The sequence below is a fragment of the Rana temporaria genome, chromosome 4 (genome assembly GCF_905171775.1).
Source record: "Rana temporaria chromosome 4, aRanTem1.1, whole genome shotgun sequence".
Classification (NCBI taxonomy): domain Eukaryota; kingdom Metazoa; phylum Chordata; class Amphibia; order Anura; family Ranidae; genus Rana; species Rana temporaria.
In genome coordinates, this window is record NC_053492.1 from 21,567,248 (window position 1) to 21,591,086 (window position 23,839).

At 46.5% G+C, this 23,839-nt stretch overlaps 1 protein-coding gene across 1 annotated transcript in view; it reads left to right on the forward strand.

Moving 5' to 3' along the window:
• INTS9 (integrator complex subunit 9) overlaps window positions 1–23,443 on the forward strand; it is a 104,143-nt gene extending 80,700 nt beyond the window's left edge. Inside the window, exons 14-17 of the mRNA XM_040348111.1 lie at window positions 2,865–3,032; window positions 11,430–11,528; window positions 17,294–17,431; window positions 23,029–23,443. Coding sequence (XP_040204045.1) covers window positions 2,865–3,032; window positions 11,430–11,528; window positions 17,294–17,431; window positions 23,029–23,205 — 582 coding nt within the window. The 3' untranslated portion in view covers window positions 23,206–23,443. The remainder of the gene's footprint in view (window positions 1–2,864; window positions 3,033–11,429; window positions 11,529–17,293; window positions 17,432–23,028) is intronic.
• Window positions 23,444–23,839: the final 396 nt, after the last annotated feature.

Genomic DNA, 23,839 nt, shown 5'->3' on the forward strand with positions numbered 1-23,839 from the left:
TGTGGGAAAAAAAGGACGCCAATTTTGTTTGGGAGCCACGTCGCACGACCGCGCAATTGTCTGTTAAAGCGACGAGGTGCCGAATCGCAAAACCTGGCCTGGGCTTTTAGCTGCACTTTGGTCCGGGGCTTAAGCGGTTAATAAAAACTTTTTTAATACTCTTCTATACATGTGTTTTCACACCTGATTCTACTTTTCAAACTTGTACCGAGATGGTCCAATTGCCCCCGCCCCTTGGATCTTTGGTGTGGGGACCCAACAATTCAGATTTCTATATCTCTTTCAGATTTTTACGTGCGATTATTGCCAGCGGGTAGAGCCGCTGTTTCCCCCTGGTAGAGGCGGCTCCCCGCCCACCCCCCCCCCCACAGGGAGAACACAGTAGTTCCGCGGTAGGGATTTCCCCATCAGCACTGACTGTGGTTGCAATAAAGAAAATTGCATCACCGATGGCTTTCTTTCTGCCCCCTATATACAGTGGGGATCGAAAGTTTGGGCACCCCAGGTAAAAATTTGTATTAATGTGCATAACGAAGCCAAGGAAAGATGGAAAAATCTCCAAAAGGCATCAAATTACAGATTAGACATTCTTATAATATGTCAAAAGTTAGATTTTATTTCCATCATTTACACTTTCAAAATTACAGAAAACAAAAAAATGGCGTCTGCAAAAGTTTGGGCACCCTGCAGAGTTAATATCTTGTACTGCCCTCTTTGGCAAGTATCACAGCTTGTAAACGCTTTTTGTAGCCAGCCAAGAGCCTTTCAATTCTTGTTTGAGGTATCTTTGCCCATTCTTCCTTACAAAAGTCTTCCAGTTCTTTGAGATTTCTGGGCTGTCTGTCACGCACTGCTCTTTTAAGGTCTATCCATAGATTTTCAATTATGTTGAGGTCAGGAGATTGTGAAGGCCATGGCAAAACCTTCAGTTTACGCCTCTTGATGTAATCCCCTGTGGATTTTGAGGTGTGTTTAGGATCATTATCCATTTGTAGAAGCCATCCTCTCTTTAACTTCAGCTTTTTCACAGATGGCATCAAGTTACCATCCAAAATTTGCTGAAAGTTTATTGAATCAATTTTTCCTTCTACTCGTGAAATGTTCCCTGTGCCGCTGACTGCAATACAACCCCAAAGCATGATTGATCCACCCCCATGCTTCACAGTTGGACAGAGGTTTTATTCATTAAATTCTGTGCCCTTTCTTCTCCAAACGTACCTTTGCTCATTCCGGCCAAAAAGTTATATTTTAACCTCATCGGTCCACAGAACTTGTTTCCAAAATGCATCAGGCTTGTCTATATGTTCATTTGCAAAATTCAAACGCTGATTTTTGTGGCGAGGACGTAGAAGAGGTTTTCTTCTGATGACTCTTCCATGAAGACCCTGGGCCGGATTCAAGAAGCAATTGCGCCTGTGTAACCATAGGTTACACAGCGCAATTGCTTACTTGCCCCGGCGTAAAAGAGTGCTCCTGATTCAGGAACCTCGTTACGCCGACTGCAGCCTAAGATCTGCGCGGCATAAGGCTCTTATGCCCACATATCTTAGGCTGCATTCTTGCGGTGGCCGCTAGGTGGCATTCACGTTGTGCTCAGTGTATAGTATGCAAATTGCATACTAACACCGATTCACAACGTTGCGCGAGCCTTGCGTACGCAATTTACGTACAGCGGTTTTCGCGCAAGGCTGCCCCTGCTACGATTACCCGTCGTTCCCGCGTCGCAAAATTTGAATTTTACGTACTTTGCGTAAGTGAATCGTGAATGGCGCTGGACGCCATTCACGTTCACTTTGAAGCAAATGACGTCCTTGCGACGTCATTTGCCGCAATGCACGTCGGGAAAGTTTCCCGACGGAGCATGCGCGCTACGATCGGCGCGGGAACGCGCCTAATTTAAATGATTCCCGCCCCCTACGGGATCATTTAAATTGCGTGCTCTAGCGCCGGGCATTTTCCCGGCGCGCCCGCGCAATTCATGGAGCTTCTGCTCCGTGAATCAAGGCAGCGGAGCAAATTTGCGGGGGCGCAGGGCAAAAACGGTGCCCTGCGCCTCCGTAAATAATGGGCAATTCGACCTGAATCTGGCCCCCTATTTGTACAAGTATCTCTTTATAGTGGAATAGTGTACCACAACTCCAGTGTCTGCCAGATCTTTCTGGAGGGATCGTGCAGTCAAACGTGGGTTTTGAATTGCTTTTCTCACAATCCTGCGAGCTGTTCTGTCTGATATTTTTCTTGGTCTTCCAGATCTTGCTTTAACTTCCACTGTTCCTGATGACTGCCATTTCTTAATTACATTCCGAACTGAGGATATTGACATCTGAAAACGCTTTGCTATCTTCTTATAGCCTTCTCCTCGCTTTGTGAGCGTCAACTATTTTCCGTTTCAGTTTTCTAGACGACTGCTTAGAAGAACCCATGGTGCTGATTGTTGGGGCAAGGTCAGATGAGTCTGGGCATTTAAAACCTTTGAGATTGACATCACCTGGTCTTCCCAGACGATGATTGAGAACAATCCATGACACTGGCAGGTCTCAGCTTTGCAAAGGGGGCAGTGCATGCTATAAATTCTGCAGGGTGCCCAAACTTTTGCAGACGCCATTTTTTTGTTTTCTGTAATTTTGAAAGTGTAAATGATGGAAATAAAATCTAACTTTTTTTTACATATATGTATGTAATTTGATGCCTTTTGGAGATTTTTCCATCTTTCCTTGGCTTCGTAATGCACATTAATACAAATTTTTACCTGGGGTGCCCAAACTTTCGATCCCCACTGTAAACTATGAGCTTTGGATGAATGGACCATTTACTAAATAGAGAAACTTCCCTCTAACTTCCCTTGTGTTTGCTTTGTCCCGCAGCCTCTGCATGTAGTATGTCCAGAGCAGTACACCCAGCCACCAGCTGCCCAGTCCCACCGCTCCGACCTCATGATTGACTGCCAGCCTCCCCCCATGTCATACCGCCGCGCCGAGGTGCTCGCCCTCCCCTTCAAGAGACGCTATGAGAAAATCGAGGTCATGCCAGAGGTGAGTGCCACACATTTTGTAATTGCATGATTTTTGTATACAAAACAAATCGGCCACTCTGGTCACTTTTATAAGGTAGGGATGAATATTTTGATACCGGGGTTATGGCTGAAAAATGACCTCCCGTCCATAATGCCAACTCTACCCACAATCCTACCCACCGCCATTTCTAATGTCCTAAAGCGTTCTGGGACTTGAAGCTCACAGAGACGACTGGAATAGGCCCAGGATGTGATGTTGGGCACTTCAATGTCATCTCCTCTCAAAGGATAAATATTCCTACATGGTGTTGGCAGACCTCCAGCTGTTGCAAAACTATAAGTCCCATCATGCCTCTGCCTATGGGTGTCATGCTTATGGCTGTCAGTTATTATATGCCTCATGGGACTTGTAGTTCTGCAACAGCTGGAGATCCGCTAATTGCATATCCATGTCATAGGGTTTTAACCACTTAAGGACCACCTCCTGCATATATACGTCAGCAAAATGGCACGGCTGGGCAGATGTACATACAGGTACGTCCTGTACATGTACCCAGCCGCGGGCGCGCGACCCGGTCCGAAGCTGCGGGACACGCGGACCCGATCGCCGCTGGGGTCCCGCGATCGGTCCCCGGACCTGAAGAACGGGGAGAGCCGCGTGTAAACACGGCTTCCCCGTGCTTCACTGTGGCGGCTGCATCGATCGTGTGATCCCCTTTATAGGGAGACACGATCGATGATGTCAGACCTACAGCCACACCCCCCTACAGTTGTAAACACACACTAGGTAAAACATTACTCCTTCAGCGCCCCCATGTGGTTAACTCCCAAACTGCAACTGTCATTTCCACAATAAACAATGCATTTTAAATGCATTTTTTGCTATGAAAATGACAATGGTCCCAAAAATGTGTAAACATTTCTGAAGTGTTCGCCATAATATCGCAGTCACGAAAAAAGTCGCTGATCGCCGCCATTAGTAGTAAAATAATAATTAATAAAAATGCAATAAAACTATCCCCTATTTTGTAAACGCTATAAATTTTGCGCAAACCAACCGATAAACGCTTATTGCGATTTTTTTTTTTTTTTACCAAAAATATGTAGAAGAATACATATCGGCCTAAACTGAGGAAAAAAAACATTTTTTTATATATTTTTGGGGGATATTTATTATATCCCATTATGAGGTGTTTCTAGCACAACTCGTTTTTATTTTATTTATTTTTTTCTATGGTCACTCATACACCAAGTTTTTTTTAGCGCAACTCCCACTTTTTATCATTTATTATAGCAAAAAGTAAAAAATATTGCATTTTTTTCAAAATGTTCGCTCTATTTTTGTTTATAAAATTTCTCTATCATACATCACGGGACACAGAGCGGCATAGTAATTACTATGTGGGTTATAGAGTCTACCTTCAGGTGATGGACACTGGCACTCTCAGACAGGAAGTTCCTCCCTATATAACCCCCTCCCATAGGAGGCGTACCTCAGTTTTTTCGCCAGTGTCTTAGGTGGTGGTCACAGTATAAGCAAGGTCCTTTGTGGCTGAGCTTAGGAACTGTTTTAACCGGATCCATCCAAGGTGCTTCATAGCCAAAGTGGATGGTACCCGGGCCCCTGGTGGACGAGGGGGTTTTGCCTATAATGCTTCTCGTTTGAGAGCTGGATTCTGGGTTCCAGAACATTGGTCTATGTTAAACGGCTAAATGTCATCTGTTGCCAGAATGCTGTATAGGTCCAGGGGAGCGGTGACCTGCTATGGACCCCAGTCCCTGAAGGTTTTTGCGAACAAAGCCCACGGTGAAGGGTGAAGGCTGGGCCTCTTGTCCTTGACAATACCCTGCAGCGTGGACAGGTAAGTGAGAAATCTGCGGGACGTGGTCCGTCGGCAGGTTTCTCTAGTAAGGGGAGTATGGGAATAGCCCAAATATGCTGCTATGCATGGGCAGGTCTGCCACTGTGTCTGTAAGACAGGATGGCTGTAAATCGTTTCTCATATACATATGTTTTTCCCCTGTCTGGTACTGGTAATCTGTGGCAGCAGGTACTGAGGGATGCATGGGGATGTCTAAGCTAGAAAGAGCTTACCAGCCTGAGAAGCAAACTTGCTTGGCGTGGCGGTTCCTCGGTCCTCCCTGCGGCGCGTGTCTCCAGCCCATACTGCTGCGGTGTTAGTCTGCTGTCACGCGCGCGCGTGCGCGTGCACGTAAATAGCGGCGCGACGTTACGTGACGCTGGGGCGTGGCAGAACGGCGCACGCGGGTGCGCGCTAAAGGAACGCTCCTTCAAGCAGTCATGACCTTACAGCGTGGGGGGACACAGAGCGCGGTGCCAGGTGGAGACTTCCTACTGTCGACAGCGGTCAGGTTGGTGGACCAGGACGCCTCAGGGTGCATCCGTTCAGGGGCTGAAGTGCCCATATCTGGACATTTGGTAGGTGCCTGCCTGTAAAGCCTCCTTCCCCATAAGGACAGGTTATATTACGTACCAGGCTATCCCAGTGGAAGCGTTGCCCTTAGGCAGCTTCACAAAGTCCCAGGTAGTTCTGCTACATAAGGGGTACTTTGTTTTTTGTGGCCAGGTTCCTTCCAAATTGCGGGGAGTTCCTAGGATTGCTATGGCTCCCAAGGGATCGAGTTCAAAAGCGGCAAAGTCCGCAAAAAGATCCAGGGGATCCCCATCCAGCTCGGAGGACCTAGGCCAGGCCTCAGCAGCGGCCCCACTCCCTGAAGATCCGGAGCTTATCGGTGGCCAGGATCAGGTAGCTGGTGCTATAGCAGGGCCAGTCCAACCAGCCCCAGTGTTTGTAACACAAGAGGTACTGGCTACTACTCTGGTGGGACTAGAGGAGAGATTGGCAGCCTTAATTGCTGCATCTCTTCCCGAGAAGAAGCGGGCTAGATCCCCTTCTCCTAAGGTGCGGTCCCGGAGTCTTGAAAGTCTTTCCTCTGATGAGGTAGGCTTCCTAGAGGATCAGGAGGAGGACCTGGAGGAGAAAGTGTCTGAGGAATCTACCATTGAAGAGCCTTTTTCGGCCTCCCAGGCTGAAAAACTGTGGATTCAGTCCTTAGCGGACATGGTCCGCTCAACATTTAAATTACCATTACCGGTATCCCCTACAGGGGTAGTATCCTCTCTAGGGTCTTTGAAGGCTCCTCATGCTGGCACTTTCTTTCCAGTCCATCCTCTCCTGGAGGAGCTTATGTATAAGGAATGGGCTCACCCTGACAGAATCTTTATTCCTCCAAAAAGATTTTCTGTGTTATATCCCATGGAGGAAAAATTTTGCAAGAAATGGTCTGTACCGGCTGTGGATGCGGCCATTTCATGCGTTAATAAAACTTTGACCTGTCCTGTGGACAATGTCCAAATGTTTAAGGACCCGGTGGACAAGCGTTTAGAAACGTTATTAAAGTCCTCTTTTGCCACGATGGGGGCGGTGGTTCAGCCGGCTATAGCAGCTATTGGGGTGTGCCAGGCCCTGAAGGACCAAACTAAACAGGTCCTAAGGGATTTGCCAGACCAGCAAGCTCAGGAACTATCTGATTTACCTAGAGCTCTTTGTTTTGCAGTGGATGCGATAAAGGATTCTATCCAACAAGCATCCCGTCTCTCCATGTTTCTTGTGCATATGCGCAGGCTTTTATGGCTGAAGAACTGGTCAGCCGAGACTCCCTGCAAAAAGCTGTTGACAGGTTTTCCCTTCCATGGGGAAAGATTGTTTGGGGAAGACTTGGACAAGTATATAGAAAAGATTACAAGTGGGAAAAGTACCCTGCTACCGGTCAAGAAGCGGTTCAGGGGCCCCACCTTTAAGCGTCCAACAGCTCCAGCACCTGGGCCATCCAATACTAGGCAGTATCGACGGCCGCCGACTAGACCCAATAATGACAACAAGCCGCAGGGGCAGTTCTTCACAAACAAGAGACCCTGGGTCCGTAAGCAGGGTAAACCTGCCCCCAAGGCGTCCTTGTGAAGGGGCGCCCCCATCCGTTTGGGTGGGGGGAAGACTCCAACAATATTCCAATATCTGGAGGAAGGGAATCTCCGACAAGTGGGTTCTCTCCGCGGTAACCTCCGGTTACCAGTTGGAATTTCGAGAAATCCCCCCGCCTCATTTTCAAAGGTCAAACTTGCCGAGCGACCCAGAGAAAAGGACCTCACTGTTGGCATCCCTAGACCATTTGTTGGCCCAAAAGGTGATTGTACGGGTACCCACTCAAGAATACGGTCTGGGGTTCTACTCGAATTTATTCGTAGTCCCAAAGCCAAACGGCGACGTCAGGCCGATTTTAAACCTAAAACGGTTAAACAAATTTCTGGTGATTCGGTCTTTTCGGATGGAATCCATTCGTTCAGTCACGGCATCATTGCAGGGGGGAGAATTTCTAGCGTCCATAGACGTCAAAGACGCATATCTCCACATTCCCATTTACCCAGGACACCACAAGTTCTTACGGTTCATGGTAGGTCAGCACCATTTTCAATTCGTGGCGCTGCCGTTCGGCCTGGCCACAGCTCCGAGGGTCTTCACAAAGATCCTGGCACCGGTGTTGGCAAACTTAAGAACTCGGGGTGTCCAGATTTTGGCATATCTGGACGATTTATTGCTAATAGAGCACTCGGCTCTAAGCTTAGAGCGCGCAGTCCGAACCACAGTTCAGTACTTAGAGACCTTAGGTTGGCTCATAAACAAAGCCAAATCTGCCCTTCTTCCTACCACAAGCCTGGAATATCTGGGCTTACGCCTCGATACAGCCCAACAAAGAGTTTTTTTGCCTCAGGCAAAAGTCGAGTCTCTGACACTGACCATTCGGTCACTGTTAAGAAAACAGAAACCAACGGTTCGTCTCTGCATGCAGTTGCTGGGGAAGATGGTGGCTACCTTCGAAGCGGTCCCCTATGCCCAGTTCCACTCCAGGAAATTGCAGAGCGCAATCCTGGCAAGGTGGAACCGGAGAGTTCAGTCCCTAGACTGCCCTATGAAGCTTGGTGCGTCAGTCAGGGGAAGTCTCAGCTGGTGGTTAACACCCCAGAACCTGAGGAGGGGGAAATCCTTCAATCCGGTGGCCTGGGTAGTGATATCTACCGACGCCAGCCTGAGGGGTTGGGGTGCCACCCTAGGGGAGCTCTCCCAGCAAGGGCTTTGGTCAAGCAGGGAGAGTCTCTTGCCTATCAATCTGTTAGAGATCAGGGCTGTGCGGTTAGCCCTAAGGGCCTGGACGTCCAAATTACAGGGCTCCCCGGTAAGGGTACAGTCAGACAACGCCACGGCTGTGGCCTATATAAACCATCAGGGGGGCACGAGAAGTCGATCAGCCCAGAAAGAGGTGGATCAGATCTTCGTTTGGGCAGAGGCTTACATACCTTGCCTGTCGGCAGTATTCATACCCGGCATACACAATTGGCAGGCCGATTACCTCAGCCGCCAACAATTATTTCCGGGGGAATGGGCTCTCCACCCCGAAGTTTTTCAGACCATTTGTCAAAGATGGGGTATGCCGGACGTGGACCTATTAGCATCCAGGGAAAACACGAAACTGCCCAGCTTTGTTTCCCGGACAAGGGATCCATGGGCCTGCGGGACGGATGCCCTGGTATGTCCTTGGCACGAGTTTTCCCTTGTTTATGCCTTCCCACCGGTGCAGCTGCTGCCTCGGCTTCTGCGCCGGATCAGGTGGGAGAGGAAGCCGGTGATCTTAATAGCCCCGGCGTGGCCCCGAAGGGCTTGGTATTCCCTGATTGTCAGGGTGTCAGTCGGAGACCCATGGCCTCTTCCCTTACGACCGGACCTGCTGTCCCAGGGGCCGATATTCCACCCTGCCTTACGGTCGCTAAATTTAACGGCTTGGCGATTGAATCCTTTGTTTTAAGAAAGAGGGGTTTGTCAGACTCTGTCCTGGCTACCCTAATCAGCGCCAGAAAGCCAGTTTCTAGGCAAATATACTACAGGGTGTGGAGATCTTACATAGCCTGGTGTGAGACCAGGAAATGGCACCCTCGTAAATTTGTAATTGGCAGGATCTTGGAGTTCTTGCAAAGGGGGCTAGACATGAAGCTAGCTGTAAGTTCCCTTAGGGGCCAGGTGTCGGCCTTATCGGTGTTTTTTCAGAGACCGCTAGCCACGCATTCTCTAGTAAAAAATTTTTTTCAGGGAGCTTTACGGATTAGTCCTCCGATTAAACTCCCCTTATGTCCATGGGACTTAAATTTAGTCCTTTCAGTCCTTCAGAAGCAGCCTTTTGAACCCTTGGGTCAAGTCCCATTAATCTTGCTTTCCAGGAAATTAGTCTTCTTGGTGGCCATGGCTTCGGCCAGGAGGGTATCAGAATTGGCAGCATTATCCTGTAAGGAACCGTTCTTGATAATCCATGAGGACAGGGTCGTACTCCGACCCCTTTCTACTTTTTTGCCCAAAGTAGTCGCAAGCTTTCATTTGAACCAGGATTTGGTTCTTCCATCCTTCTTTCCCTCACCAAGGTCTAGGGAAGAAAGGTTACTGCATACCTTGGATGTGGTAAGAGCCGTGAAAGTCTATTTAAAAGCTACGGCAGACATTAGGAAAACAGATTCCTTATTCATTCTGCCAGATGGGCCCAAGAAAGGACAGGCGGCTTCAAAAGCCACCTTGGCCAGATGGATTCGGCAGGTAATCTCTCAGGCCTATGGCCTGAAGGGTAAGGAGCCTCCGGCTTCTATTAAGGCTCATTCTACAAGAGCTTTGGGGACTTCATGGGCAGTTCAGCACCAGGTTTCTATGGCCCAGGTATGCAGGGCAGCTACCTGGTCATCAGTCCACACGTTCGCGAAGTTTTATCAGCTGGACGTGGGGAGGCGCGGGGACCTGGCCTTTGGGCAGGCTGTTTTACAGGCAGCCCTTTGAGTTCCCTGCGCTCGATGGCACCTTGGATCTTTTCTTTTGGTTTCTCCCCCCCCTCATTTGGCATTGCTTTTGGACATCCCACATAGTAATTACTATGCCGCTCTGTGTCCCGTGATGTATGATAGAGAAAAAGGGATTTTTATAAACAGCTTACCTGTAAAATCCTTTTCTCGTAGTACATCACGGGACACAGAGCTCCCACCCCTCTGGGAAAATTGGGAATAATATTGCTTGCTACAAAACTGAGGTACGCCTCCTATGGGAGGGGGTTATATAGGGAGGAACTTCCTGTCTGAGAGTGCCAGTGTCCATCACCTGAAGGTAGACTCTATAACCCACATAGTAATTACTATGCCGCTCTGTGTCCCGTGATGTACTACGAGAAAAGGATTTTACAGGTAAGCTGTTTATAAAAATCCCTTTTTTTTTTCAAAATGTTCGCTCTATTTTTGTTTATAGCACAAAAAATAAAAACCGCAGAGGTGATCAATTACCACCAAAAGAAAGCTCTATTTGTGGGGAAAAAAAGGACGTCAATTTTGTTTGGGAGCCACGTCGCACGACCGCGCAATTGTCAGTTAAAGCGACGCAGTGCCGAATCGCAAAAAGGGGCCTGGTCCTTTACCTGCATTTTGGTCCGGGGCTTAAGTGGTTAAAAAAAAAAAAATGCTTTTGGAAATTTGGTGAAGAAGAAAAAAAGGCTTGTGCTTGGGGAAGAAAATTCAAAGTTGTTCTAAAGGCTACACTTTTTTTTTTTTTTTATGCATTCGCAGTATAGAGGTAAAAAAGTCCACGCACTATTATAACTCCCCTCCATCCCAAAGCACTTGTCACGGCCAGCCGGGTCCAGGATCCAACAGCATCGCTCCCTGAACTTTCTGAAGTCTTATCAGACACTGAGGGCAGTAGAGAGCTAGAGCTCAGTGATGATGCTTGCCAGTGCTGTGTGCGTCTATAGACGCGTACAGCTCGGCTCAGGGAAGAGAGCACACCGCTTGCTAAGGAGACCCACAAACGGAGAGGAGGGGGCCGCAACTTTGAAACCCAAGCTAGGAAAGGGATATTTCAAAAGAAGAGGACTACCAATAAGTATGTATAGACCACCTCTTATGAAATAAAAAATAAATAAAAACTTGAGCAGCTTTGCATGGCATTTTGAAAGCTTTAAGCAAGCTGATCTTTGGGCAATTTTTTTTTTGGGGGGGGGGGGGATCCGTGCATTGGGTTTGTCTACGGCCGGGGTCTCTAAACTTTCTAAAGAAAGGGCAAGTTTACTGTCCTTCAGATTTTCGAGGGCTGCATTGTGCCCAGTGGGAGTAAACAATGGCTGGTATTTGGTATTTAGTATTTTTAAAAGAATTCGGGAGTTCAGCTTTAATAATAGTCTAGAAATAATGACTCCATTTGTAATAACAGAACCCTCTGTTTCTGTAAATGCCGCAATTTATTTTATCACATTAGAAATCATGCAAAAGGGTCCAGTGTATATTTTATATTCGCCAGTATTTTTTCCTTCTCCTATTTAGTTGGCAGAATCTCTGGTGCCGATGGAAATTAAACCCGGCGTCTCCTTGGCGACTGTGTCTGCCGTTCTGTATACAAAGGATAACAAGCATGTCCTGCAGGTGAGTGGCTGGGCCTGGGAGAGTTCAGGTGCGGGTGGAGAAGCCAATCACCTTGCTGCCCCAATGTGGGTGCTCAATCACGGGCCTTCCACTTGGTAAAGCCGGTGATCTGCCGAGCTGGTTCCAGCTATCGTGGAAGTTCCAGCGCAAGCGCAATCTGATGTGCTGAGATGGTTCCGGCTAACGGGAAAGTTCCTTCAAGGACTGCGCAGGCGCTAACTTGCTGACGGAAATCTCTGAACCTCGGCCGGCATCCAGGGCGACGTGGATTTCGAGGTAAGTGGCCAGTCTGCCTCACGTCCTCGCTTCGCTCGGACGGCTCGCTCCGCTCGCTCGGCCTCCTGGCTCTTTTTACAACATCCTCCAATCCACGGGGATGTTAAAGAATGAGCCTGGATGCCGGGCGAGGTTCGGAGATTTCCGTCGGCAAGTTTGCGCCTGCGCAGTCATTGAAGGAACTTCCCCGTTAGGGGAACATTAAGGACAAGTCACCGGCTGATGAGCCCTGTGGCGGGTTACATCACAGTTGGGTACTGTATAACAAAATAAAAGATTTGGGACTGTCAATGAAGCAGTTAATAACACAACTGTAAAAAGTAATAGACACATTTATTGACATTGGGCAGTGAAGACCCATAACAACAAGTAGGTACATAAAGGAAAAAAAATCCTGAATTTCCACAACAAGTTAGCAAGATAAAATATAAATACATGGAAAATAGGACAGTATATGCCATGTCAAAAAAACACATATGCAATATAGGTGGGTATAGTAGATGGAAATGAGATATGGTAGTGCTATGTATAGGGTGGAGGCAGCATCCTGTAAATCTCGACGCGTTTCATCGCTAAATCCGACTCACCGGGAGCAGATACTGCATAGTCTATAAAGAAAAATATGTATATAAGATAAAAGTAAAAAAGGGTACCGTATTTTCCGGCGTATAAGACGACTCGGCGTATAAAACGACCCCCTAATTTTCCAGGAAAAAAATTGGTTTTGGGATATACTCGCCGTATAAGACTACCCCCTTCCTACTAGTCTTTCTGGAAGCTGAGGGGTAGCCAGAACAACCGCTGACAGGAACAACCGCTGACAGAAACAGGCTTTTTTCAAGCCTCACTATGCCATTACATGCCCCCACTGTGCCATTACATGCCCCCACTGTGCCATTACATGCCCCCACTGTGCCATTACATGCCCCCACTGTGCCATTACATGCCCCCACTGTGCCATTACATGCCCCCACTGTGCCATTACATGCCCCCACTGTGCCATCACATTACATGCCCCCACTGTGCCATCACATTACATGCCCCCACAGTGCCATCACATTACATGCCCCCACAGTGCCATCACATTACATGCCCCCACAGTGCCATCACATTACATGCCCCCACAGTGCCATCACATTACATGCCCCCACAGTGCCATCACATTACTTGCCCCCACAGTGCCATCTCTTGCCCCCACAGTGCCATCATTTGCCCCCACTTTCCCCCCCACTGTGCCATCACTCACGTTTTGCAGGCCGGTGACAGTCTCCGTCTGCTGCGAGCGTCCATGATTTCAAAGCCGCGCCGTCTTCTCAGCGTGTCCTGTGATTGGCGGAACACAAATTTTCCCAGTAGCGCCTCTGTTCTGTGTTCCGCCAATCACGGGTGCCTTCTCATCTCGTCCGAGGATGAGAAGGCATCCGTGATTGGCGGAACACAGAACAGAGGCGCTGCTGGGAAGATGTGTGTTCCGCCTATCACAGGACACGCTGAGAAGATGGCGCGGCTTTGAAATCATGAACGATCGCCGGGTCTCCGTACCCGGCGTATAAGACGACCCCCGACTTTGGATGCATTTTTTTGCATCCAAAAAGTCGTCTTATACGCCGGAAAATACGGTATCTGTAATGGTCTAGATGGAAAAACATGTTAGGAAAATTACCGTATTTATCGGCGTATATCGCGCACTTTTTTGCCCTGAAAATCAGGGCAAAATCGTGGGTGCGCGATATACGCCGATACCCCGCTTCCCGCGCTGTGTTTGAACCACTGCGCCGACATATACCGAGCGCAGTACACTCGGGCAGGCTCGGCTCCACTCGCGGTCACGTCCTGTACGTCCTTTACGCGAGAGGAGCCGAGCCTGCCCGACTATACACGAGTGTACTGCGCTCGGTATGCGTCGGCGCAGTGGTTCAAACACAGCGGGGAGGACACTACAATGGCCGCAGAAGGACGCCGGACCGGACGAGGCCGCCGATGGGCAGGACGCGATAGACGACGGGCAAGACACCGACGAGGGGCATCCAAACTGTAAGTATTTTTATTTTTCCAGAAATTTTCCTTCAAGTTCGGGGATGCGCGCTATACGCCGGGGCGCGTTATAGTAAGATAAATACGGTAATAGTCTGATTCAAAAGACTTGCATCCAATTATGGGTTCAACCTGGACAGTACTGGTGTGGGAGGGTCACCGTACGTGCAGCATACATTTGGGTACTGTATTGGTTAAAACCCGGAAAGCCAACACAGTAGACCCGAATCTGAGTTTTTTTTTTTCCTAGTTGGTTTCCTCAGCATCTTCACAGGGTTAAGTGCACCCAGGATGGGCAGGTGCCGCTTCGAGCCTCGCTGCCTGTAGTCTGTCAAAGTCTATGGCAGTCTTGGGAGGGAGACGGGTGCCGTGTCAAGCTGTCAAGGTCTATGGTAGGCTACGGTTGGATGAGGCTGAACGCTCTACTGAGTGGTGTTCACCTTTAGGGATAAAGATCAGGAACGCGGAAGAAACTAGGTTGTGGTCCCTTATCCCTAAATGCCGGTACCAGTACATACGGCGTTCAGTCTCGTAGCTGCAGCCTGCCATAGACTTTGACAGCTGGACACTGCACATGTCCCTTCCAGGTGCACTGCATCTAGATGGCCCCATGTGCAAGGGTCCCCTAAAGAATTGCAGCCGCACACTAGGGCTACATATCCCTGCTTGGAAGGACACAGCCAGTTATTGTGCTGGAGGTGAGAAGAAAAAAAAAGGGTTTGGGACTTTATATGAGGACATTGAAATTTACCTCCATCCTTGACATTTGAGGTATAAAGGAGCAAGGTTTGGGACTTTGTGTTAAACATGCAACCAGGGAGGCAACTTAACATAATGATGTCTGGTGGGTAAACCATAATTGTGACCATCTATCTTGCATAGTATTACAAGTAAAACAATGAAACTTTAATTCCATTACATAGTATTATAGTATCCACTGTGGAACCTCGGATTGCGAGTAACACGGTTAACAAGCGTTTCGCAATAAAAGCACTGTTTTAAAAAAAAATCCTGACTCGGTTTGCGATTGTTGTCTCGCAAAACGAGCAGGATTCAAGCCACAGTGGTGTGCAGCACCGCGTTTGGGGGGGGGGGGAGGGCGCCAGAGCCAATCAGAGCCGTTCGGGAATGCTTGGAAATATTCAGTTCCTGAGTTCAGCCGAGCTGTCCTCGGGCGTTTCCGAGGCTCTCCGGTGCCCCCTACCTCTAGCCACATGCGGTATTGCATGCCATTGAAGTCAATATGGAACTAATTATTTTCGTTTCCATTGATTTCTATGGGGAAACTCGCTTTGATATGCGAGTGATTTGGATTACGAGCATTCTCCTGGAACGGATTATGCTCGTAATCCGAGGTTCCACTATATTGGCATAGCAACACAGTGGTAACACAATAGTAACATCATAGAAATGCCAGACTCATTGTTGTGTGTCTCCACAGTCAAAAATGTCATTAAAATTGGTAGAATCCAGGGCTCAAGTCCTGCGGGAACGTGTGGGAACGGAGTTCCTGCACTTTTTTCACAGCAGGAACGCAGTTCCCTTTGCAGGACTAGAGCAGCCGAGCCGCCCGAGCCAATCCTTCACTAAGCGGCGATGCCCAGCTCGAGTCACTGCCAGGGGCAGACGAACCTTAGTAATCCTTTATGTTACTGGCCACTTCCTGTATATGGATTCATTGGGTAGTGTGCGTCACTTCCTCGATGCCGCAATGTCTCCTGGGAGCTTTTGTCATTGTTCCCAGGAGACATTGCGGAGGTCTGCCGGGAGTTATCGCGGGATTTAGAAATAAGCAAGTTCTTTCTAAATCCCACAATATACAGGAAGCGGCCAGTAACATAAAGGATTACTAAGGTACAGTGGATCGAAAGAAAAAAAAATGCGGTTTAGTAATTATGCATATGAGCGTATTATTATTTTTTTTTGGTGGGGCAGTGGATCTTGGGTGGGAGTTTCCACACTTTTTTTCCCCAGGACTTGACCCCTGGTAGAATCCAAAAGAACATGTTGTAGATATTATATAAAAATAATACGGGGGACATCTAGTAGCTTGACGAGTTTCGTGGCTATATTGCCACTCTTCAGGAGCAGATGCGGTGTAAGGGCCAGATTCAGGTACATTCGCGTATCTTTGCCCGGGCGTAACGTATCAGATTTACGTTACGCCTCCGCAACTTAGACGGGCAAGTTCTGTATTCTCAAAGCACTTGCTCCGTAAGTTGCGGCGGCGTAGCGTAAATCGGCCGGCGTAAGCCCGCCTAATTCAAATTTGGATCAGGGGGGCGTGTTTTATGTAAATCTACTGTGACCCCGACGTGATTGACGTTTTTCCCGAACGGCGCATGCGCCGTCCGTGGAATTTCCCAGTGTGCATTGCTCCAAAGTACGCCGCAAGGACGTCATTGGTTTCGACGTGAACGTAAATGACGTCCAGCCCCATTCACGGACGACTTACGCAAACGACGTAACTTTTTCAAATTTCAATGCGTGAACGACGGCCATACTTAACATTGTTGCGCCGCACTTATGCCACCATATAGCAGGGGCAACATTACCCCGGGAAAAACCTAACGTAAACGGCGTAAATTTACTGCGTCGGCCGCGCGTACGTTCGGGAATTTGCGTATCTAGCTAATTTACATATTTCGACGCGTAAATCGGCTTACACGCCCCTAGCGGCCAGCGGAAAATTGCAGTTACGATCCGACGGCGTAAGAGACTTACGCCTGTCAGATCTAATGGATATCTATGCGTAACTGATTCTAAAAATCAGGCGCATAGATACGACGGCTCGGATTAGGACTTACGACGGCGTACATGGCGCTGCGCCGTCGTAAGTCCTCTGAGAATCCGGGCCTAGATGTCTATAAAGGTATTAAAGGTAAATATTAGGGTAATAATTACAAAAGAATAGTACAAGAGTAAGTCCCCCACTCTTACAGACCAACCGTGAGTCTGGGCACGGGCTGGGGAGGGCAAAGGCCGACTGCGTGCACCAGCCTGTGCCCAGACTCATGGTTGGTCTATAACAGTGATGGCGAACCTTGGCACCCCAGATGTTTTTGAACTACATTTCCCATGATGCTCATGCACTCTGCAGTGTAGTTGAGCATCATGGGAAATGTAGTTCCAAAACATCTGGGGTGCCAAGGTTCGCCATCACTGCCCTAGAAGTATGAGTGGGGGACTTACTCTTGTACTATTCCTTCTAATTATTACCCCATCTAATATTTACCTGTAATACCTTTTATAGACATCTACTCCGCATCTGCTCCTGAAGAGTGGCACTATAGCCACGAAACACGTTGCGCTATTAGATGCCCCCCCCATATTACTTTTATATAATATCTACAACATGTTCTTTTGGAGTCTACATATTTTAATTATATTTTTCTGGGAAAACCTGACCTCAATGCTCTTATTATAACAGAAGTTTCTTTTGATTTCTTGCTCAGCCTCCTCCGAAGGCAGCACCACCTCCGTCGGGGAAGAAGAGGAAGCGAGCCACGGAGGAAAGTCCAGAGAGCCAGCCGTTCAAAGCTCTACTGAGCGGAACCATTCCCGTTGAGCAATTTGTACAGACCCTGGAGAAGGTAAGTGGAGTACCTACAGTTGTATTCTGTGTGCCTTCCCTCCCGGCCTGGTGTTTCTCATCAGCTGGACAGTGGTTGTAAAGACTTAAAGCAGTAGTAAAGTCTGCTTTTTGATTTACACAGGTAAGCTTATAATAAGGCTTAGTTATAGGCAGTGGCGGCTGGTGCTCAAAAATTTTGGGTGGGCGCAAACAAACAAAAGAAAAACATCAATTGCAGCCTCACTGTGCCCATCAATTGCCGCCACTGTGCCCATCAATTGTCGCCACTGTGCCCATCAATTGTCGCCACTGTGCCCATTAATTGTCGCCACTGTGCCCATCAATTGCCGCCACTGTGCCCATCAATTGCCGCCACTGTGCCCATCAATTGCCGCCACTGTGCCCATCAATTGCCACCACTGTGCCCATCAATTGTCGTTACTGTGCCGTGCCATCAATTGTCGACACTGTGCCGCGCCATCAATTGTCGCCACTGTGCCGTGCCATCAATTGTCGCCACTGTGCCGTGCCATCAATTGTCGCCACTGTGCCGTGCCATCAATTGTCGCCACTGTGCCGTGCCATCAATTGTCGCCACTGTGCCGTGCCATCAATTGTCGCCACTGTGCCGTGCCATCAATTGTCGCCACTGTGCCGTGCCATCAATTGTCGCCACTGTGCCGTGCCATCAATTGTCTCCACTGTGCCTTGCCATCAATTGTCTCCACTGTGCCATGCCATCAATTGTCGCCACTGTGCCATGCCATCAATTGTCGCCACTGTGCCATGCCATCAATTGTCGCCACTGTGCCATGCCATCAAACGCAGCCACTGTGCCCATCAATTGTCGCCACTGTGCCATCAATTGTCGCCACTGTGCCATCAATTGTCGCCACTGTGCCATCAATTGTCGCCACTGTGCCATCAATTGTCGCCACTGTGCCATGCCATCAATTGTTGCCTCTGTGCCCATCAATTGCCGACAGATTGCGCCCTCAAACCGCCAATTTATCCCTTAAATTGCTGCCAGATTGCTCCCTCAAATACCACCAGATTGCCCAGCACTTGCCTTTATCGGGTCAGCCATCCCCCCTCCACGATCCCCCAATGTCTTCTCCCGCCCTCGATGTCTCTTCAGCCAATCGGGTTACCGGTAACCAGACCCGGTGAACCTGATAGGCTGAGACGCGTGTCAGTGTTAACCAGGGAACACACACCCTGTGAGTCCCATGGTTAACTATTTGGAAGCCGATTAGAGCCCACAGGCTGTGATCGGGAAGCTGGCTCTAATAGACACTTCCAAAAACCAACTGCTGTTATTCAGCGCCGGCGACAATACATAGATTCATGCAATGCACGAAATCTATGTATTGTTGATTTTCAGTGGCAGTGCAGGAGAGAGAGGGGGCGGCGCTCCTGTGCCCACTATGGACGTACCGCCGCTGGTTATAGGTACAGTAAATTTCTTCTAAATGTGCACCATTTAGGAGATATTTAATTTAGTAGCAGCCGGTGATGTCGCCCACACATGCACACTGCACTCTGAATAGATGGTGCCGTTCATGCAGCAGCCGTGACTCCGGTACACATGCACAGGATTGACCTCATCGTGGCTCGGCCAATCAAATGGCCACAGCCCGCGAACCCGGAATGAAGAACGGGTGAAGATGGAAGCCCCTGCAGCGGTGACAGTGCACACTGCTGGAGGGCTCGTTTTAAGGAAAGTCTGGCATACTAGCACATTATGACATTATCCTGCAGGAGCCCAAACATTAAATAATATTTTACGTATGCGTTCATTAAATTGTTTATAATAGTTCAAAGTATGACTAAAATTATTTATATTACAGTAAATATTAATAAAATTTAATAATAAATTAACAAAATTATTTAATAATATGTATGAATAAGTACAAATTATTTTTTAATACCGATTTTTTGACTTGAATGCATTCTCTACATTAAAGGATCACTAAAGGAATTTTTTTTTTTTAGCTAAATAGCTTCCTTTACCTTACTGCAGTCCTGGTTTCATGTCCTTATTGTTCGTTTTTGCTTTGATGTTGCTGTAAAACTGCTCTGATCTCCACACTTCCTGGTTGTCTGTTTCCTTACAACCATCATACTGGGAGCTTTTCACGGTGGTCTAAGCTGTCATTACTGTATGGCTAAAACTTAACAGAACCAATCAGATTCATTTTAAAAACAAAACACTGCCCTGGATTTGTTTGTTTTTGTTCTGTGTGTCTCTCTAGTTCACAGGAACATGAAACCAGTTTAAAAGTGAAACTAACCTGCAGGCACATTATATGATTGATTTTTATCTATTTGTAATCATTTTTAAAAGGAATCAGTTAACTTTTATGTCTGTATACCCTGTAAACAGTCATTTCAGCAAAAACATTTTTTTCCTTTAGTGACCCTTTAATGTAAAAAAAAAACTTTCCTTGGTTAGCTCCTCCCCTCCCCCAGTCTCCCCCTAAATACTTGCCTGATCTCGAACCAGGGCTGCTCTCTCTCACCTCGCAGTACCTAAAGGCAGCAGTGGGAGCCATTGGCTTCTACTGCTGTCAATCATATCCTGGGATGGGACCGATCCGTGCTGTGTGTGTGTCACACAACCTGGCTCAGGGTCAAGCCCGCAGACCCTCATGCACACTGGATACTGTTGCCACCTGTCTCCTAAATGCCTTTCTTCCTGGCAGTGGTGGTCTTGGCTTACAAAACGATTGACGCTTGTAAACGCGTACAACGCATTTCGACACATCAAGCATTTCGGTGTTAATTTATTTCATTGGCCAGAATAATAATTTATAAGCACTGAACGTACCGAGTGTTTTTCCTGCCAAAATGCCACTGCTCCTGGATGCACTGGCCTTGTTTGTTTTTTTTTTACTTTTACTTAGATAAAATCTATTAGCCAGATTCAAAAAGACGTGCCTAACGTTAGGCAGGCGTAGCATATCTCATATACGCTACACCGCCGTAAGTTAGAGAGGCAAGTGCTGTATTCACAAAGCACTTGCGTCCTAAGTTACAGCGGCGTAGCGTAAATGTCCCGCCCTGAGCGCGCCTAATTCAAATTGTGAAGAGGTGGGCGTGTTTTATGTAAATAAAGCATGACCCCACGTAAATTAAGTTTTTATCGAACTGCGCATGCGCCGTCCGTGGACGTATCCCAGTGCGCATGCTCCAAATTACGCCGCAAAGACTCATTGGTTTCTACGTGAACGTAAATTACGCCCAGCCCCATTCGACTTGCGCAAACGACGTAAAAATTTGGCGCGGGACCGACGTCCATACTTAACATTGGCTGCGCCATCTTTTTGGTGGACTAACTTTAGGCCTGAAAACGCCTTACGTAAACGGCGTATCTTTACTGCGACGGGCAAGCGTACGTTCGTGAATAGGCGTATCTGGTTGTTTTACGCATTCTAGGCGTAAATCAGCGTACACGCCCCTAGCGGCCGGCCTAAATAGACAGCTAATATACGACGGCGCCCGCAGTCGTATCTTAGCTAGATTTAAGTGTATCTCAATTTGAGAATACACTTAAATTTACGACGGAGCAGATTCAGAGTTACGACGGCGTATCTACTGATACAGCCTCGTGTACTAACGTTTGACAGTTTTAATGGAATAACATAATAATGAAAACTACTCACAAACAAAGCATGATAAAAGGCTTGTCAAACGATAATTAAAATACCCCTCGACCCACACTCCGGAATGTAGGGGGGGTGGCGAGGTGCGTTGCTGCTGGCTTACGCGTTTCGAGGTAACAGAGACCTCTTCCTCAGAGCCCAGCAGTGCATGCCCTTCCACACACACCAATTAAATAGAAATACATGTACCGTAGGCCCAGGCACCGCCCAACACCGACCACGGAAACACCCCCAGGGGCCGTCCAGACTCCACCCCTTCACACGAAATAAAATAAAATAAAAATTAGATGATAATAATAAAAAATAAAAATAAATAGAAATAGTAATAGTACTACTATTGTAGGTGAAACAGGGGGATGAAAGTGCATAATAAAAGTAGTAATAGTAGTTATAATTATCATTATTAGCATTATTGGTATTACTACTATTACTACTTTTATTATGCACTTTCATCCCCCTGTTTCACCTACAATAGTAGTACTATTACTATTTCTATTTATTTTTATTTTTTATTATTATCATCAAAAAAAAAAATTATTTTATTTCGTATGAAGGGGTGGAGTCTGGACGGCCCCTGGGGGTGTTTCCGTGGTCGGTGTTGGGCGGTGCCTGGGCCTACGGTACATGTATTTCTATTTAATTGGTGTGTGTGGAAGGGCATGCACTGCTGGGCTCTGAGGAAGAGGTCTCTGTTACCTCGAAACGCGTAAGCCAGCAGCAACGCACCTCGCCACCCCCCCTACATTCCGGAGTGTGGGTCGAGGGGTATTTTAATTATCATTTGACAAGCCTTTTATCATCTTTGTTTGTGAGTAGTTTTCATTATTATGTTATTCCATTAAAACTGTCAAATGGTAGTACACGAGGCTGGTGCGCCTTTCTTTCTCCCTTTTTGTCTTCTACCAGGATTTCCCCATCCATGAAGGGCAGCAAGGCCTCTGTTACTACGTTTTTTTGACTTTCAAGGAGATCTGTATGTAGATATTTGATCAATCATCAAGGATCCCACTTGTGCGCAGGAGTTTGTGTTTCTTGTCTGTATATCTACTGATACACCGGCGTAAACCTCTCTGAATCTGGCTATATGTCCTTTTTTCCCCACAAATAGAGCTTTATTTTGGTGGCATATGATCACCTCTGCGGTTTTAAATTTTTTGTGCTAAAACAAAAAAAAAGACAGAATTTTTATATATATATATATATATATATATATATATATATATATATATATATTTATATAATTTGATTTTTAAATTTTTTTATTGCATACGTTTTATAGCAGAAGTAAAAAAAATAAAAAAAATAATATATATATATATATATATATACGTAATCCTGTGCTGGAGAGTCTCCTTGGCATCGTACATTTACAGTATATGGTCCGCAAGCCGTTAAAGAGCCATACTTGTATTTGAAAAAAATGCATAAAACAAATTACATTACAGGAACAAAAAAATAGATCTAAACATACAAAAGTACAAGAAAGTGAATAATTGTAAAAAAAAAATGTGTTAAACTATTTTTTTTACTTTAGATTTGAAAAAAATGTATAAAACAAATTTACATTACAGTAATAGAAAATAGACATAAACATACAAAAGTATAAGAAAGTGAATCATTTTTATTTTATTTTTTTGTTAAACTAGTTTTTTTACTTGGATTTGAAAAAAAATGCATAAAACAAATTACATTACATCAATGAAAAATAGACAAACATACAAGTACAAGAAAGTGAATCCTTTTTTTTTTTTTTTTTTTTTAACTTAGATTTGAATTTATTTTTATAAAACAAACAAATGACATCACAGTGTAAAAAAAAACAGACATAAACATACAAAAGTACAAGGAAGTGAATCTTTGGGAACGTTCTATCTTTGGTCTGTAGTGGAGGATAACGCTATTGGTTGCTGGTAAATGTCTGATGTACTGACTTGCTCTCCTCCAATTGCAGCACGGATTCAGCGATGTGAAGATAGAGGACACCGCCAAGGGTCACATCGTCCACTTGCAAGAGGCCGATACTCTCATCCAGTTTGAGGAGGACTCCACCCATATCATCTGCGAGCACGACGAGCGACTCCGGGTTCGGCTCAGGGACATGGTGCTGAAATTCTTGCAGAAATTTTAGACTGGCCTGCCGTTTCCGGATCTTCTGAGAAGGGAGATTTGTTTTGAACATTGGACTGCATTCCCAAAGTTGCCATCCAGGGGGAGCTCTTGCAACACATCTCCCGGGTGAATTCTGGTCATTTGATGGACAGACCAATGGCGTTCATAGTAAATTGTCCTTTTAAGAGGATCCTAAACCAGTGTAAATGTGCACACTTGTACAGATTTATGTAATTACGTGTATTTTTATCTCACAATGTCGACTGTTGTGTTTTTGTTTTTATTTTTTTCAATATCTTTATTGTTTAACCACTTCAATACCGGGCACTTTCATCCCCTTCCTGCCCAGGACAGTTTTCAGCTTTCAGCGCTGTCACACTTTTGAATAACAATTACTCAGTCATACAACACTGTGCACAAATTAAATTTTGAATTTTTTTTTTTCACACAAATGGAGCTTTCTTTTGGTGTCACCTCTGCGTTTTTTGTAAACAAAAAAGAGCAACAATTTGGAAAAAAAAAATTAAAATTTTTGTTATAATAAATATCCCAATTTAAAAAAAAAAAAAAAAATGTCCTCCGTTTAGGACGATATGTATTCTACATATTTTTGGTAATTTTTTTTTTTTTTTTGCAATAAGCGTATATTGATT